The 17,739-nt window shown below is 33.6% G+C and overlaps 1 protein-coding gene across 2 annotated transcripts in view; it reads left to right on the forward strand.

The window, feature by feature from the left end:
* The window catches only part of EBAG9 (estrogen receptor binding site associated antigen 9), a 35,757-nt gene extending 26,825 nt beyond the window's left edge, over positions 1 to 8,932 (forward strand). For both annotated transcript variants that reach the window (XM_051970995.1, XM_051970996.1), the window contains exons 5-7: positions 455 to 562; positions 2,854 to 2,945; positions 8,397 to 8,932. In XM_051970995.1, the coding sequence (XP_051826955.1) occupies positions 455 to 562; positions 2,854 to 2,945; positions 8,397 to 8,517 (321 nt within the window). In that variant the 3' untranslated portion in view covers positions 8,518 to 8,932. The remainder of the gene's footprint in view (positions 1 to 454; positions 563 to 2,853; positions 2,946 to 8,396) is intronic.
* Positions 8,933 to 17,739: the final 8,807 nt, after the last annotated feature.

Raw genomic sequence — 17,739 nt, forward strand, 5'->3', positions numbered from 1 at the left:
ATTATTTGGAATTGATTAATTATATTTAAGGAGTTTGTAACTGAAAACATTTCCTTATTCTAATAGAATTAACTAACATAGAAATCATTGAAAATCCTTTTTTAATTACTCACTTGATAAATTTTTTTGGTCATGGTAGTAATTGTTTTCTCTTCTGTTAAAGTCCTGTCCCAATGTCAATTTTCTTTTGTAAAATCAAGAACTTAGACAAGATGATGCTTAAGATTCCTTGGAATTCTAAATCCTATGATCCTATAAAGCAATGTAGATTCCTACTATTTAGATAGATTTTTGTAATTGCTACCAAACACTTTTTATAACCTTAAATTACTCATGTCCATATTGTGAATCAAAAATTGCAGCATTTTAAGTAGTTTACATGCTTTATAAGCTAGTTTATATATAATCCAGAAGGTAAAAAAAAGACCTGATAATTTTCAATGTTATCTTTCAGATTATTATTAAGAAGAGAGAACCATTAAATTTTGGCATCCCAGACGGTACTACAGGTTTCTCTAGCAGATTAGCAGCTACACAAGATATTCCTTTTATTCACCAGTCTGTAAGTATACTGGTAAAAAATTTTTATGGAAGAAAATAAAGTAATTAGTATGTCTGATCTGCAAAAGCAAAGGAGGAGAAATTCCATGCCTCTGACAGACAGATTTGGCATTTCTATTCTACCTCTCCTTTTATAAGAATATACTTTCATAAAATATTGAGGTCATAGTTCATGCATACACATTAAAAATAGAATACTGAGTGTTATACTCAGAACTGATTTTTAAATTAGTAATGATTAATCAAAAGATTTTTCACTTTAAAAAGTGAAGGTGTACATCTTTTCAAAAACATTTTGGTGTATAAATGTGGCATTTGGACTTTTTTCATGTTTTTAATTTTAGAGTCCTCATGTGTTACCAGACATTAGAATGTCTAAGTAATCCTTTCCTTCAAGGCATTGTTCTGTGTAATAAACATTTGAACAGTTTTATGCTATTTTATGTTTATCAGTTTGGTTCTGTTACTAACCCAGATTAGGGAACTATTTGATAAAGTATGAGAATATTCTGTGTTATTCAGATTCCTTATTTAGGCTTTCAGGTGTTCTAATTGGTCATGCCACTCCATGCTTTCTACTCAGACATTGACTATTTTACTTAGCTATATGGAAGCAGAGTCTTTTAAAGTTCTGAGTAAACAAAAGGAGGGATGATATGTGCTTACATTGTGGATTAAATATATTTTTCTCATTGGGAGTCTTAGTAAGAGATGAGATAGAATGAAGCAGCCTAGGAAATAAGCAAGTAAAAGCTAAAGAATTCCAAAGAATGCCTTTCTCATGCTCCAGAAAAAAATATCTTTCTTACCAATTAAATATTATTTTAGATCAAGAAGTTGTTCATTCAATTGTTTTTATTCAATCATTTTCAATTATGTCTGACTCTTTGTGATACCTTTTGGGATTTTCTTGGCAAAAATACTGGAGTGGTTTGTGCTATTTCCTCCTCCAGGTCATTTTGTAAATAAGAAAACTGAGAAAAATAGGCTTAAGAAACACTGCTAACAAGTATTTGAGGCCAGATTTGAACTCCAGAAGATGAGTTTTTTTGATTCCAGGCCCCATGCTCTGTGCACTATGGCGCCACCTAGCTGCTGCCAAGAGGGAGTCTAGCAGGAACCCAGCCAGAGGCACTGAGACCAAGCATGCCACTCTCCCAAGCCGAGGTTCTGGGAAAGACTAGTATCAGAGGAGAGCTGCCTGCCAGAGCCTGGAACAGCAGGGGTCGCCTGGCAGCCTCTTAGCCTCTCAGCATTCTCTGGCTTGGTCTTTCATGGCCACCAGTGTCCAGAGCACTGCTCCTTTGCTCGTCCATCCCTTAATGTGAATGATGATACTCATGATCAGATCCCATCCACTTCTGCACTCAGAGAACAGGACCTTGATGTGTTGTTGATGAGAAAGGTACATTCTCAAGGGCAGAACTAAGTGAGAGGGGCTTTGGACAGTCACAGCGGCTTTCTGGAGAGTGCAGGGAAGGAGATGAAAAGTGGGATTGGAAAGGGAGATAGTGTGAGAATGGTCCTCACAGTTTTCTAATAGGCCACTAACAATGATTTCAGATAGCTAGAAGCTACTATGATGAGTTTGGAAGATTTTAAAAGCTCTGCTTCACCACATTTAATCATATTCTCACCTAAGGCTAAGTTAGTCACGTCCTTCTGGTATCCTTTTGCCCTTTCCTTGAAGAATAAAGACATTGAAACATAATGTACTCTACAACCTCCTATATATCTTTTATACAGTATCTTATAAAAGTCCTTTTTTATGACTCCCTTACTCAAAAACTAAAGTGTCTATTGTAGTTGGAATTCCTCTTGCATTTTTCATGTTGTTCTCTCTTACCTAATTAATTGGGTTGTTATGAAGAAATGGCTTTTTATTGGTATTTAAATATGAGTTGAAAGTACTGCCCTTTTTTCCCCTCAGGTAAAAGGAAATAAAGGGAAATCATTTAATAGTAATTATTAGATTTTCAGAGTCTGTCTTATAACTGATCTAGTTTTAAGTCTAAAATAATATTATAGTGTTTGACCTTGTATAAAGAGTAAAGACAAGGAAGTTGAAGCAGTTGATAATAGCAAATTACATATTTGCATGTAGTTTGGCTCTAACTTAAAAAAAAAAAAACTATTAATCACTGTTCCATATAATAAATTACTAATATATGTTACCTTGAGGCATTCATATATTCCAATTGTTTTAGAACCCCACTTATTGTCACTGATTTTTGTAGTTTTTTTTTTTCCCTTTTCTGTTACCTTATAATTACTTGATTTTCTTCTTTTTAGCCTGAATTAGGTGACTTAGATACCTGGCAGGAGAATACAAATGCATGGGAAGAAGAAGAAGATGCAGCCTGGCAGGCAGAGGAAGTCCTGAGGTAAGAACATTAAAACCTAGGCATAGAAAATATATAATAAGGGCAGCTGGGTGGTGCAGCCCTGAAGTCGGGAGGACCTGAGTTCAAATCAGGTCTCAGACACTTAACACTTCCTAGCTGTGTGACCTCTCAGCAAGTCACTTAACCCCAAGAGCCTCAGCAAAAAAAAAAAAGTACATAAAGAGGAGTAATATGAAAAAGAGGCATGTGGGGACTCTAATCTTGGAAGTCTTTAAATGCTAGGCTACAGATTTTATATATTTTATTCTAAAGGCAAAAGAGGGAGGCCCTAAAGATTTTTGAACAGGAAGATGACGTGATCAGATTTGTGTTTTAGGACTTTGTATTTGGGAGCTTTCTTGGATTGTTTTGAGAAGGAAAAGACTAGAGTCAAAGAAAGTAATTGGAAGGCAGTTTTAAATTATGATAGTGAGTGGTTGCATAAATGGGAATAAAGAAATGGATGTGAGATTTTGTGAAGGTAGATTGACTAACCTTGGCAACTTATTGATTTAGAGAAGTTTCAGAAGTTTCCATATACTTGAAGGAGAATGGCAGTTTCCTTTATAAGTCACCATCATCTTTGAGATATCTTTTACTCTTCCCTTTCCTTCATCTTTCATATTTAGTCAGTTACCAAACACTTCTACTTCTTAAACATCTCTTATTTTTATTAGCTTCTCTCCCTTCCTATTGCCACCACCATAGTCACAAGTCCTTTTAACATTTCATCTATATTATTCAGTAGCCTGTTTATAGAATTTATGTCTAGTTCCTTCTCTTTTCAAGTATAGGATCAGAGATCTTAAAGGCCTTGTAATCTAATCCCTTCATTTTATAGATAGCAAAACTGATAACCTAGGGAATTTGACTTCCTGAAGTCACAGAGGTAGTAGAAATCAGAGGCAGAATTTGAATACGTCGCTCCTTTTCCAAAATTAGTGCCCTTTCCGTTCTACCACATGGCTTCACATATTTTTTTGTACTGATAACTACCTTCTAACATTAAATATCCCTCCAAACTTAATATCATAAAATAAGCTAGGACCAAGGACAGCTCTTGAGGTCCTTCTCCCTCCAAATTTACTAACCTATTAATAACTACCCTTGCCCTGTGTCCTGTTATCTCTCCATTTTAGCATGAGAAGCTTGTGATGTGAATTGCCTTGCTAAAATTCAGGCATATGATGTCTAGAGCATTTTATCATTCTTACCTCTTTAGAAACTTTGTCACAAAAGGAAATAGTCTCACATAACTTATTAATGATTCCATTCCAGCTCTTATTAATTACTACATCCTTTATTATTACTTACAAATCATCTATTTTTTCAAGAATTGACACCTGTTTTGTGCTGGTCAATAATTTCTAGACACTTCTGTTTTCCAAAATGTCATTCTCTTCTCTTTTAAAAAAAATATTGAATGCTTTACCTTTCTTTTGCTACAGGGACTAGGTGACTTCTACAATCCTTTCTGACTGAGAGTTCTCTCATAATCAGACAGTGATTTTCCCATAGTGACTTTCTCATACTTTCCCTTTAATTAAAGGTTCATTGGGGTTCATTGGGTTGAACCTGAGTTATAATATTTAGTCAGAAAAGAAAGAGATGCTTTAGAAATTTTAGAGCCCAATAGAAGGATGAAAATAACTATTTTAGTCTTTATTATTATTTATTGAAACAGAGAAGTAAGACAAAATGGAAAGAGATTGGGAAAGGAGGAAAGTTAGTAAGTTTTATAGATAAATGTTCTGATCTGGCAAGATAGTACTGCCATTAGACATTTTGACAAACTCTCTAGAAATATTAAAACTCTTTTATTATGGAAGCATAAGGAATTTGCAGTTGTAGGAAGAAATGACAGGTTTTATTTTGTTTTTAATAATTTTTAAATTCTAAACTTAATTTAAACAAATGTCAAATAAAATGAACATTTTCATATACAAAATGTAACAGAAAAAGGAAAATTGTCCATGAAACTGAATTTCTGTTATATACAACTTTTTCTTTTAAACATATAATAAATTCAATATTTTGAATAGGTTTTATTCAATATTTATTCAAATATATTATTCAATAGATTTTAGAAATTTATTTTGAATCTAAGTCAAAATTCCTGGAAAAACCAAAAGATTGTCTTTTCTTTGTTCAATACGAGAGTTACTTCACATTACTAAAGAGTTAAAATTAAATTTAGCTTAATAGTTTCTATGGATGACTTCTGAGCTTCCTCATATTTCTAAGAATTCTATGAGTAAATCATCAATATACTGTAAATATTCCCATACTGAGGCCTTTGTTAATGCTATTTCCTATTAAAATATAACTCGTCTTCATTTCACTTATCTAGATCCTTCCATTTAATGATTTCAAAAATCTTGAAAGGTTGGTATTGTGTCATGATGATCATTTTACAGATGAGGAAGCTGAGGTTCAGAAAGCTAAGAGACTTGCCATGATGACAACTAATATTAAAGGCAGGGTTTGAACCTTGATGCCCAAGTCCAGACTTTTATCTCTTGCAGACTGGGCTATACGTGTCTTATGTTTATTTTACCCTTTATGATCCTTAGCATACACTAGGTGCTCATTAAAAATTATTAATGAAAAGGAACTTCTACATAAATGTTTTTAAATAGAAACTTTAACTTTCAGTAGATATGTACTACTCTTTCCTTGAAATTTAGCTAATAACAAATGCATTTAAAATTTTTGTGTTAGCTAATAAATTGATTAGAAAATTAACAACGATTTCAAAATTTTAGCACTAGGTTTAAATAACACTGGATTTGAATCAGTAAACCCAACTTGTAGTCCTTATCTCTAGGTCTCAGTTTCTTCATCTATAAATTGATGGGATTGGACTAGATAAATTCTCTAAAATTTATAGCTCCAAAATTCTAATTTTATGAGTTTTGATGAATTTGACTTATTAGAAAAAACTATTGAATTATAATTTTATTCTGAAATGTTTGCTTCATAGTGAACTTATTCTAAAGCACTGGGACCACATAGAGCTGTAACATCTGAAAGTACCTAGTGATGAGAAGTTATCATTACCAAAAACTGTAGTACTTTAAATGATTATAAATCTTGTTCTGCGGTTTTAAGAACAGAAAATTAAAACTAATTTGTTTAGCCAGAAGAGGGAGCCATGTAACAGCTGAAACTACTGTGTGTTATAGCCTTTAAGTCCTTAAGAGTAGGAATTTATAGTCTTTTTTTTAAAGGTCATATATGTTAATAACAAAAAATTTTAATATTTAGTCATTAATATGGAAGATCACATTTTAATTCAAAGAAAATAATTTACATACATAATCTGCAAATCTTATAGTGGAGATATCATTTAAGAGGATAACATTTAATTTTTGCTTCGTGTTGTTTATTTTTAACCTGTGAATATTATCCCCAAAGTATATATGAGTTAAATCATCCTAAAGGTGGAAGCATAAGGAGTTTTGAAATTTCGGTTAAGGATGACTCTAATGAAACTTTAACCTATAGATATGGATATATTTGAAGTTCAGAAGTATACTCAGATTGGAGAGAGATAATTCAAATCCTTTCCTTTCTACCTAGTTTCCCAATATAGTTTTAGGTTCTTCTATTAATCAATCATTAATTATTTTTTAAACTGCTACTATGTGACAAGAACATGGGGTGGTTGCTGCTAGATCATGTTTATAAACGAATGCCACGTGCTCTCAACCAAAAAGCGATTCATGTTGTAATACGGCTCTCCCAGCTCAGAGGGACAATTTAGAAGTTAGAAAAGTATGTCTCAAGAGACATAAAACCACCTGGTGAGCATTAGATAGGCAGAAGAGAATACTATCTTTGAGACCAAAAAAGTGAAGCCATTCATCATCTAATCTTGCTTGCACAAAGAAAAGCTTTTTAATTCAACAAATATTAAGTGCAGTATATTGCTTCCAAAAATATTTATGGATTTTGGTGCCAATAACACTTTTATTTATTGAAATTAATTGATATTGAACTTGCTGGTCTGTGAACTAGAAATACTTGAGTTCAAGTCCCCCTTCTGACACACATAACACTGATTGTGTGACCTTGATCAAGTCTCAGTGTTCTAAGACAACTCTATTAGACTGTAAGTTTCAGTGAAGGTGCTAGCTTGCAGTAGTAGAGGGGATTTCTCATCCAGGACTTCCCTATATCAATGAAATCATAGGTCTGTCACCTATACCTATCATTTAATTCATAGTCTAGTTATCTCTTAGTTCTGAGGTTGATTATTCAGTTTGCAGATATACCTTCACCTTATATGTCCCTTGGTGCCTCCCTTTGCAGGGCTTGTTTTGTTTCTAATCTTTTTCAGTGTTACTAACAGTATCAAAGATGTCTAGAATACATGTCCTGAACAGTTTCATAAAGATTTTATATAGATGATAAAAGTAGGTAGATGAGTCAGAGGCTATTTATTTATGTCTTCCCAATCGCCTTCTTCGGGCAGTAATACTGTCCATGCATTTTAAAATCTCTTCTCCTTTTCTTCTTCCTTTTTTCCTCTCCTCTCTTACTTTTTTCTCTTCTTCCTTCTTTCTCCTCTCACTCTCTTCAGATAATCTTGAGAATCAAATTTTAGCACTCTTAATGTTGTTCCTCCCACATAGATTTCCTTTGTATATATTTTTTGTGATCGGATCATATTCCTGTTTTTATCTTCTTAAAGATCTCTGTCAGTTAGCATTTATTAAGTATCTCTATTCCACCCCCCACTTCCCTTTTCCATATGTCAGGTGCTGTGCAAAATATTGGTGATACAAAGGAAAGCAAGTCTTCCTATTGTCCTTTTCTCTATTGAATCTTACATTCTCTGAGTTAAATAACCCCCAATTCCTTTAAATCCTCATATGGCATGGTTTTTAATCCCCTCTCCATTTTGATTGCCTTCCTTTGAACATGCAATTTCCAGTTGGTTAGTTTCCTTCCTAAAATGTTGCATCCAGGACCGAACACAGTACTACAGATCACGATATGCAGAGATTACAGTATCATTGGTCTCTTTCTGGACATTTTGTTTCTATTGATTCAACCTAAGATTGCAGCATATTTGTTGCGACACCTGCTATAATTGTTAACTAGTAATATTCAGGAGATAATTTTTCATCCATACTGTTTTTCTAACTATATAATGTTGGACAAGTCACTTAAGTACTATTCCTTGTTTTCCTTATCTGTAAAGTGGAGATTAATATCCAACTATTCCTATGTGGATGTTATAAAGATAAAACTAAAAATGGTATTAAGGTTAAAATGAGATATAATAGATGTGAAATTTTACACTCTCTAGACCTACAATTTATTATAGTCTTTTAAAACTATGAATAAAGATAATGTTTCCCCTTGAAGATTGCATAAAGATTTAGAGATATGTCATTTCTGAAACATAAGAAAATGCATGTTTTGTTTTGTTTTTTATTTTAGACAGCAGAAAATAGCAGACAGAGAAAAGAGAGCAGCAGAACAACAAAGGAAGAAAATGGAAAAGGAAGCACAACGACTAATGAAGAAAGAACAAAACAAAATTGGTGTGAAACTGTCATAACAGATGTTTACCATTTCCATTTAAAGGATTTTGAGCTCCACAGTATGAGCATCATTTGTATGGGTTAAGAGTATTTTTAGAATACAAGCAAGCTGCTTGATTTCGATGTGTTCATCAGGCCACCCAGGATACCAGGATTCTCCCATTGCCACTTGAACTGCTAGTAGATGGGACTTAGACAAAATGAAAAGACTTTTAAGACAATATTTTTTTCTTCAGTATCTTCCAAACAAAAGAAAATTGATTGCTGCAGAGAGATTATTGCAAATGGGATATACCAGTAACTCTTCAAGTTTGTATTTCTAGCTTGAAAAAATCGGGTGTAAATAATTTTCTGGTGGGAGAACCTACTCTGCTCTCTATTATGCTTTCCTTCAATGTGTGTAAAAAAAGAAATAAACAATTTTAAAAAATACTTTGTCTACATGGTTACCTATCCTGAACCAGATCTAAGCTGCTATTTTAACTTTGTTTCATTTGTTTTACAAGCTGGTATATGCTTATATTACCTTTTACTGAGAGTGGTGGTATGCTTAATGTTAAAATTTCATACAGCATTGAAGAATGTGAGAATTTTATTGAAGAAAAGCCATTGAATGTGTAGTTTTCTTTCTAGATTATTATAGGCTTTTTGCATCATGAAGATTTTTTTTAATAGAAAGTAATATTATCTATGTTATAATACATAGCTAAATTTCTCCGGACCTCACTTTCTTTATTTCTAAATGAATGTATTAGACTATATAATTTTAGTGTTTTCTGTAAGCTATGACATTTCTCAATTTTATCAAATTGATATTGCATGTGTAACATAAGAAAAATTGTCAAGGCAGCTGTTATTGTGTTGAGCTTTTTTACATTTGACTTGTATATTTCAACAAATATCTAGTAGAATTTCTCTTCTAGGTTTTTAGAGATAGTGTGTGTCTTGATTACTTTAGTTTCCAAAATCCATCTGGCTAACTTTTACAGATGACGTAAGCGTTTAATTTCTAATATTTTTAAGTATAATAATAAGTTTTTTAGTATTAACTGCATACATTTGACATAATCCAAGTTTCCTATGTTAACTAAAAATATTTATTAAATTATAAAAGCAAGTGAAGATAAAAATAACTTTTACCATATAGGATTTAAATATTATTCTGAATTAATTTATTCTGAATCTCAAATACCATTTTGATTAAAAAGTTTTATTGTTGTTTATTTTTCTTTAAATTAAAAAATTTGTTTGGCTACTAAAGATCCCCTGACTTCTATACTCAAGAGCTAAAATATACCCAAGGTAATTGATCCCATCCTAAAATGATTTTGGATATTATTTTTCTTCTCACTTCTGTTCCTCATTTCCAACATAAACAATCTTAACAAAGTAAGCCAATTCAATTATAGTGTAATTGTAAAGCCACACAAAAAAAGCCAATCAGAAATCAATTGGATTTTTATGGATAGAGGGAGGACTTGTCAATGATCTGCTGTTTTCAGCACCAGTATAGTATATATGGTTATTGTTTTTTATACAAAGTCGACTTTAACAAATAAAATCCTTTTGGTGTTGAAGCCTCAAAGAAAATCTTCAGAAGGTCAAATTAAATATCCAGAGTTTTTCTGCCATTGAACTTTTAGAACTCCAGTTCTCTGAAACAATCTTTCTGTTCTTCTCCATCCCCTTCCCTAAACTCAGTAAATGCTTGGGTTGTATATATTGCCAAAGTTTCTCTAGTTTTGAAATTTTCTATTTAAAATAATCGATCATTAAAGGTTTAATGACTGGCAATGACTATTGTGATAATTATAGAATGCAAAAAAATATTCCATGCCTTCAAGGAATTTATGGGAGAAAACATGCACATATGAAAAGTACTTTTAAAAATAAGTAGAATGGGGCAGCTAGGTGGTGTAGTGGATAGAGCACCAGCTCTGAAGTCAGGAGGACCTGAATTCAAATCTGGTCTCAGATATATAACACTTCCTAGCTATGTGACCCTAGGCAAGTAACTTAACCCAAATTGCCTCAACAACAGCAAAATAAGTAAAGTGATGGGAGGGAAGGAAAGTAGTAGAGCTGGTAGCATTGAGAGAGATCTCATGTAAAAGGTAATCGAGCTGAGCTTGAAAGAATCTTGTCATTTGTCTTTTTCACTCACTTCAATGTACATATATCTTTGGATGTTTGAGGATTTTGCATATATCTTTTGGTGTAATTTTGTGTTTTCAAATCATTTTTGGATGAAATCTGCATGTAGATGATATACCCATGGAAACTAATGAGAATATAAAGTGTACAATGAAAAGAGTAGAAGGCTCTGGACAGTACTTCAGGGGATTCCCTTAATTTGTAGGTTTGGACAGCCAAAAAAGAATCAAGCAAGGAAAAAGTAGCATCATGAAAAGAGACTATCCACAGAGTTGAATGCTGCAGAAACATCAAGAAAAAGGATCAAGATTATTAAGCAAAGGCATAGAGGTTTAGGCAGTTAAAAAATCATTACTAACTTTGGAGAGGGTATTTAAGTTGAAAGATGAGTGCAGAAGCCAGACATTTTAGAATAAAATGAGAGGAAAGGAAATAAAGGCAGAGAGTAAGTTTAGATGGCTTTCTCAAGGAAAAAGGAAGAGCTAAGGAAGTAATAAGATATAGAATGAGAGCTCAAGGGGATGACAGAATCAAGGAAAAATATTTTTTTTCTTTTTTAAAGGATGGGGGGAAGATGATCTGTGTCCTCTTTTCTATAGACTCCCTCTCTTCCTTCAGGATTTAGCTCAAGCACTAACTTTTATTTGATCACCTCCACTGTACCCTAAAGTGTCTGCTGCCTACAAATATGCCCATGTTTTCCCCATCCTTTAAAAAATACTCTTGTTTGACTACTATCCTTGCTGGATAACCCTTTAAGAAAGTCATCATTAATTGATCTCTCTACTCATTTCCTGCCATTCTTCTATTAGGAGGAAAATTTTCTCATTGATATCGGAAATATCTTTAGCAAGGAAGAAAGCCACCATTTCTCAAAGCCTGAAGGGAAAGAGGATGGAGACAAATACTGTGAATTTTCAAATCTAGCAATAATTAGAGAAACTATTTGAGGGCACTAAAATTTGAAAAGGCAAAAATTAAAACATGATGCATGTGTGTGTTATGTCTTCCCTTTTGGAATAGAAGCTCTTTGAGGATGCAAGACTGTTCCATTTTTATCTTTGTATTCCCAGCACTTACCACTGAGTCTGGGATCAAGTAGTTACTTAATAAATTCTTACTAATTGATGATTTCCAATGACTGTGCTATTTTAAAATTAGTTAATTTATGTTTTTACAGTTCTTTCACGTCAAGAAGAATAGAAATAACTGAGCTTAGCACTTAGGTACCGTAGGAAGAATTATTAAACTAGGAAATTAAATTAGGAAGTTCTCAGCCATCTAGCCCTTACGAATGTGGGTTTGACCCTTTAGGCTCTGCCTGTTTTTCTTTCTCAATAAAATTTTTCCTAGTTGCCATTACCTTCCTCTCGTTCGACCTAGGAATTGCCCTTCTTCTACCACTACCCTGAGCCATCCAACTATCAACTACCAACATTATACTTGCCCTGGCATACTCCCTCATCATCCTACTCACAGGCGGTCTAGCATATGAGTGATTCCAAAAAAGCCTTGAATGGACTGAATAGGTTTTTAATCTAATTAAGATAATTGATTTCGACTCAATAAATCAAATTGTGGTTCTACCCGATGAATACTCATGGTATATTTCCTTGTTTTCTGTCCATCATGTGAGTTCATCCCACCTTTCAGTTATGGTGCTCTCCTTAGGACCTCAGCCCACAGACCAAAGTTTCCCTTTCTGTTCTCAACTTTTCTTAATTCTAATTTTACATTAGTAATTTCACAACATTGACTTAAGGAACGCTTGTCTGAGGCATCAAAATAAGTTGTGGTTCTAATTTAGATACAAGAATAAGCAGAGGTGAGACAGTTCATCAAGAAGGTCTCAGTTTTTGGAGAGAAATTATGAGAGAGAAGGGGGATAGGTACAGCTGTGAACTTGAACTTGAAAAGAGTTCTACCTTCTTGCTTCTTATCAACCACTGACTTGAGAAAATGTTAAGTACTCAGTCTTTGCAAACCATATTGACTCATACCTGCTGATGGGTATGTGGTACAGCAGTGTTTATGAAAATATGAAGTATCCCAGATAGTAGGGAGATGTTAGTCCAGACTTATCATCTTGGGGATGAGGAGGAGAACTAGTCATCGGCAACATTTCACCTACATGACTGCATTACATATTAAAGGGGAAAGTTTGGAAAACATTAAACAGTCTTTGGCCACCTTAAATACATCAAGGATAGCACAAACTTCCCATCTTGTCACTTTGTTTTCAAAGATCATAAATGTAGAGTTGAAGGGATCTTTACAGTTCAGCTACTCAAACTTCGCATTTTAGAAGGAAATTGTAACTCTGAAGGACATACAAGTCTTACATACAATCCAAGTATGTGTTAAGGACATCCAAGTAGATGGCAAGGATCATGGAAAGCAGAACAAGGAGGAACATATGGAAGGTTCTGAGCTTTATCAAATCTTTCTAACAATTAGAGCTATTGAAGATTGCAATAGGCTGCTTTATGACATAACAGTTATCCCCTTTTTGGGAACTATTTTTCAAGAGATTTGGAGAATTAATTCTAAAGGGAATCAAAAATATGTTTGCATCATCTCTGAGATTCTTTCCTTTCTCAGCTTTTATGATTCCGTGACTATGTCATCTTCCAAAGTACTTGGAGCTATATTCTGTAATAGAAGGTGATTAATAAATGTTTGAAGAAATGAAATCCTGAAAAAAAATGAGGCAAGAGTGCATTCCAGGAATGGAAGATATGGAAATGCATATGGGTCCAGGGAATCACATTGTTTATGGAATAGCAGTAACCTAATTTGTCTAGAATGTAGTATATATAAGGAAGGGAAATTTAAAAGAGTCTGAAAAGTATGCTTGGAACCATATTATATAATTAAATATATCAAATTAAATATAATTAAATAAAACTGCGAAGCTAAAGATTTTTGAGTAGAGGAGTGGCCTGTTCACATACATGACCTATGAGATTTTTTAATAGCCATTTAAAGAATGAATTGGAGAGACTAAAGGAATAGAGACAACTTGAGAAAATATAATAGTGCAGGAAAGAGGCAATGAGAAATTGAATTAGAGTCCTAACAGAGTAAATGGAAGGAAGAGACTATGAGAAATGTTCTGGATTAGAGGTAAAAAGCTGTAGGGGTAAATCAAACAAAGATGATACCTACATTTGAGGACAGGTGATTGAGAATTGAATTTTAGTTGCACCAACTGGCTCTACTACATTAAGTATTAAGTTGAAGTGACTCACTTAACTTCCTTGGGCCTCAGTTTCCTCAAGTATAAAATGAGGTATTTAATTCAAATGACCTCAACTGTCCCTTCCTTCTCTAAATCTATGATCCAGTGAAGTAGAGAAGCTAATTGAAAAGAAATAGCTCTTTTAAAAATGTAGGTTTTATTAAATTGGGAACTTAGGGGGATGTTGGCAAGTATTTGCACATAATGATCTTCTACATGTTCTCATAACATTTCTGTTGTTTGAGAAACATACCAAAGATTAGAAAAAAAGCATAGTTTATTGGGTAATTCTCTTTCTTTTTAGTGAGGAAGTGTTTAAGCTAATTTTGACTGATCAGAAGATTAGAATGTTAATTTTCTAGATAAGATAAATTCTCAAGTTTGCTGTAGAGTTGACAGTGGAATTTTGAGAGCAGTACAGGCCTGTTCTCAATTGGAGAGTTGCTCTCAATTCACTTAGTAGTTAGTGATCTACATAATTATCTTTCACCTAGCCATGTAGTTCAGTAGATTGAATAGTGGGCTTGGAGTTAGAAAGACCTTCCTAGCTATATGACTTCAGGCAAGTCTGACTCAGTTTTCTTAACTGTAATGGGAATAATAGTTGCAGCTATCTCACAAGATTGCTGGGTGGATCAAATGTCTGTAAAAAGCACTTAACATCATTCCTAGAACACTGTAGGCATTTAATATAAACACTTGCTTCCTTCCTTTCATGAATAAGAATAATCTTGACATTCCTGTTTTCATATTATCTCTCACATCTCACCTTTTTCTATCCACACAATTACCACCCTCAGTTCAATTATTAAAATTATTGCAAGAGCCTCAACTCACATTTCCCACCACTCTAGAACATCCTTTACAGTCAAAATAATTTTCTCTTAAGCACAACTCTGACTATTTGACTTTCTATTGACTCTAGGATAAAAAATACATACTTTTCTGTTTAGACTTTAAAACCTTAAATAAACTAGTCCCAGCCTCAATGGACATTATTTCCCTTTCTACCCTTGAAGAATGATCTAGTCATGTTGGCATTTATACATCTCTTTCTTAATCACGGTATTACATCTCATATCTGTGCACTATCTACTCCCCATAGTAAGAAAGCACTTTCTCTTTTTTTCTTGTCTTGTCAATTCTTTTTAAAAGCTGTGCCTAGGAATTCCCCCTTCCTTTAAGAGGCAGATTAGGCACCATCTTCTGAATTAAGCCTTTCCTGATCCCCTAAATACTAATGCCACCCACTCTCAAACTATCTTGTATTTAACTACTTTGTATATGTTTGTACTTGGTGTCTTTTTTATTAAACTGTAACCTCCTTTCTATTGGGAATTTTTTCATTCTTTGTACTTAATTTCAAGTACCTAGAACAGTGTCAGGCACAAATACTTGTTGATCAATAGATTGATTTTTAAATCAAAAGGTTGTAAGGAGAAAATAAGATATAGATAAAGTACTTTGTAAAAGATATATATATATATCTTTTACAAAGTACTATCTTATTTTTTTATCTTATCTTATTTTATATATATATTAGATTAGGAGGGAAGCAGTAAATTGGGGAAAAATTTTACACCCAAGGGCTCTGATAAAGGTCTCATTTCTAAAATATATAGAGAATTGACTTAAATTTATAAAAAATCAAGCCATTGTCCAATTGATAAATTATGAACATTCAATTTTCAGGTAAAGAAATTAAAACCATTTCTAGCCATATGAAAAAATGCTCTAAATCACTATTGATCAGGGAAATGCAAACTAAGACAATTCTGAGGCACCACTACACATCTTTCAGATTGGCTAAGATGATAGGGAAAGATAATGATGAATGTTGGAGGGGATGTGGAGGATAAAGCCAAGATGGCAGAGAGAACAGACATTTCTTTCTGACCTTCTCTCACAACCCTCAGACTAATTCACAAATCCAGCCTCTGAATTAGTTCTGGACTGGCAGAATCTATGAATATTGGGAGTGCAACAAATTATCAACAGAAGATAATTTCAAAGATTGCCAGAAAAGGTCTGTTTCAATCTGGCATGAAGGGAGGCATGCCAAGGGCAAGCAGGTCATTCATAGACACCAGTGCAGCTTTGCAGACCCAGGGCACTGGGAGCTCCATGCTGGAGGAATCTATGGGGAGGAATCTATAGCAGTGTTGGCTACTCTGCCATGGCTGCAAGCCACTAGATCAGCAAACAAGTTAGAAAACATCCAAAACAAAGATAAAAGGTAAATAGTAATCCCCTAAACACCATGAGACCTGGCCATGGCCACCCAGCATGGGGAGTGAGTCAGCATGTGAGTTCGTGCAACCACTCCCACTTCATTGCCATTTGTAGAGGAAGTTTGAACAAACTCTTTTGCCCTAAAAACAGATCTCAACTTTAAAAAAAAAATGAATAAAAAAGCAAAAAGAACTCTGATCATAGATAGTATTTTTTGATGAAAGAGAAGAACAGATTTCAAACCCTGAGAAGAGACTAAAAGCAGATTGTCTCCAGATGAAGCCCTGAAGGGTGATATAAATTGGTACCTATACAAGGCTCTCCTAGAAGAAATTAAAAAGGTCTTTAAAAAGATCTGGAAGAAAAATGGGGAAAGGAAATGAAAACTTTGCAAGAGGGTTTGGAAAAGGCATATAACTCATTAAAAGATAGATTTGATAAAATGGAAAAAGAAAACAACTCCCAGAAAAACAGAATTTGTAAAACGGAAAATGAAAATAGCTCCTTAAAAAACAGAATTTGTGAAATGGAAAAAAGAAGAGATGTGGGAAAACTGGGACACTAATACATTGTTGTGGAGTTGTGAACTGATTCAGCTGTTCTGGAGAACAATATGGAACTATGACTAAAGAGCTATCAAACTGTGCATACCTTTTGATCCAGCAGTGTCTCCACTGGGCCTGTATTCCAGAGAGATCATAAAAAAGGGAAAAGAATCCACATGTATGAAAATATTTGTAGCAGCCCTTTTTGTATTGGCAAGGAACTGGAAACTGAGTGGATGCCTATCAATTGAAAAATGACTGAATAAATTATGTTATATTAATAGTATGGAATATAATTGTTCTATAAAATATTTCCAGCAGGATAATTTCAAAAAGAAGAGACTTACACGAACTGATGCTAAGTGAAGTAAATAGAACCAAGAGAACATTATACATAACAATGACAAGATTAAACAATGATCAATTCTGGTGGACATAGCTCTTTTCAACAATGAGATGATTCAGGCCAGTTCCAATGGTCTTCTGATGGAGAGAGCCATCTGCACCCAGAGAGGACTGTGGAGACTGAGTATGGAGCACATCGTATTTTCACCTTTTTTTTTTTTTAATTGTTGTTCGCTTGCATTTTGTTTTCTTTCTCATTTTGTTTTTGTTTTTGATCTGATTTTTCTTGTGCAGCATGATAATTATGGAAATATGCATGGAAAAATTGCACATATTTAACATATATTGAATTACTTGCCATCTAGGGGAAGGGGTTTTGCAAGGATGAATGTTGAAAACTATGCATATGGTTTGAAAGTAAAAAGCTTTAAAAATAAAAGCAACAAAAAAGATATTTTTGTAGAAATAAGGATAAAAAGAATGGACACTTTAGTATACCCTCTAAATAAAAGGTGGGGGAGATGCCAATAAATTGGTAATTGGTTGAAATACTGAAAATAATATTTTGACATAATTGATTTTCTTTGTAATTCTATGTGTTTTATTTCCCATCTTTAAACACATTATTCTGTGAAGAGGTTTATCGAGAGGCTTTACCACTGAAACAATGGGATCCAAGACACCAAAAAATCAAGACTCTCTACACTAATTGGCACATTTTG

Source organism: Antechinus flavipes, chromosome 1, assembly GCF_016432865.1.
Source record: "Antechinus flavipes isolate AdamAnt ecotype Samford, QLD, Australia chromosome 1, AdamAnt_v2, whole genome shotgun sequence".
Taxonomy (NCBI): Eukaryota; Metazoa; Chordata; class Mammalia; order Dasyuromorphia; family Dasyuridae; genus Antechinus; species Antechinus flavipes.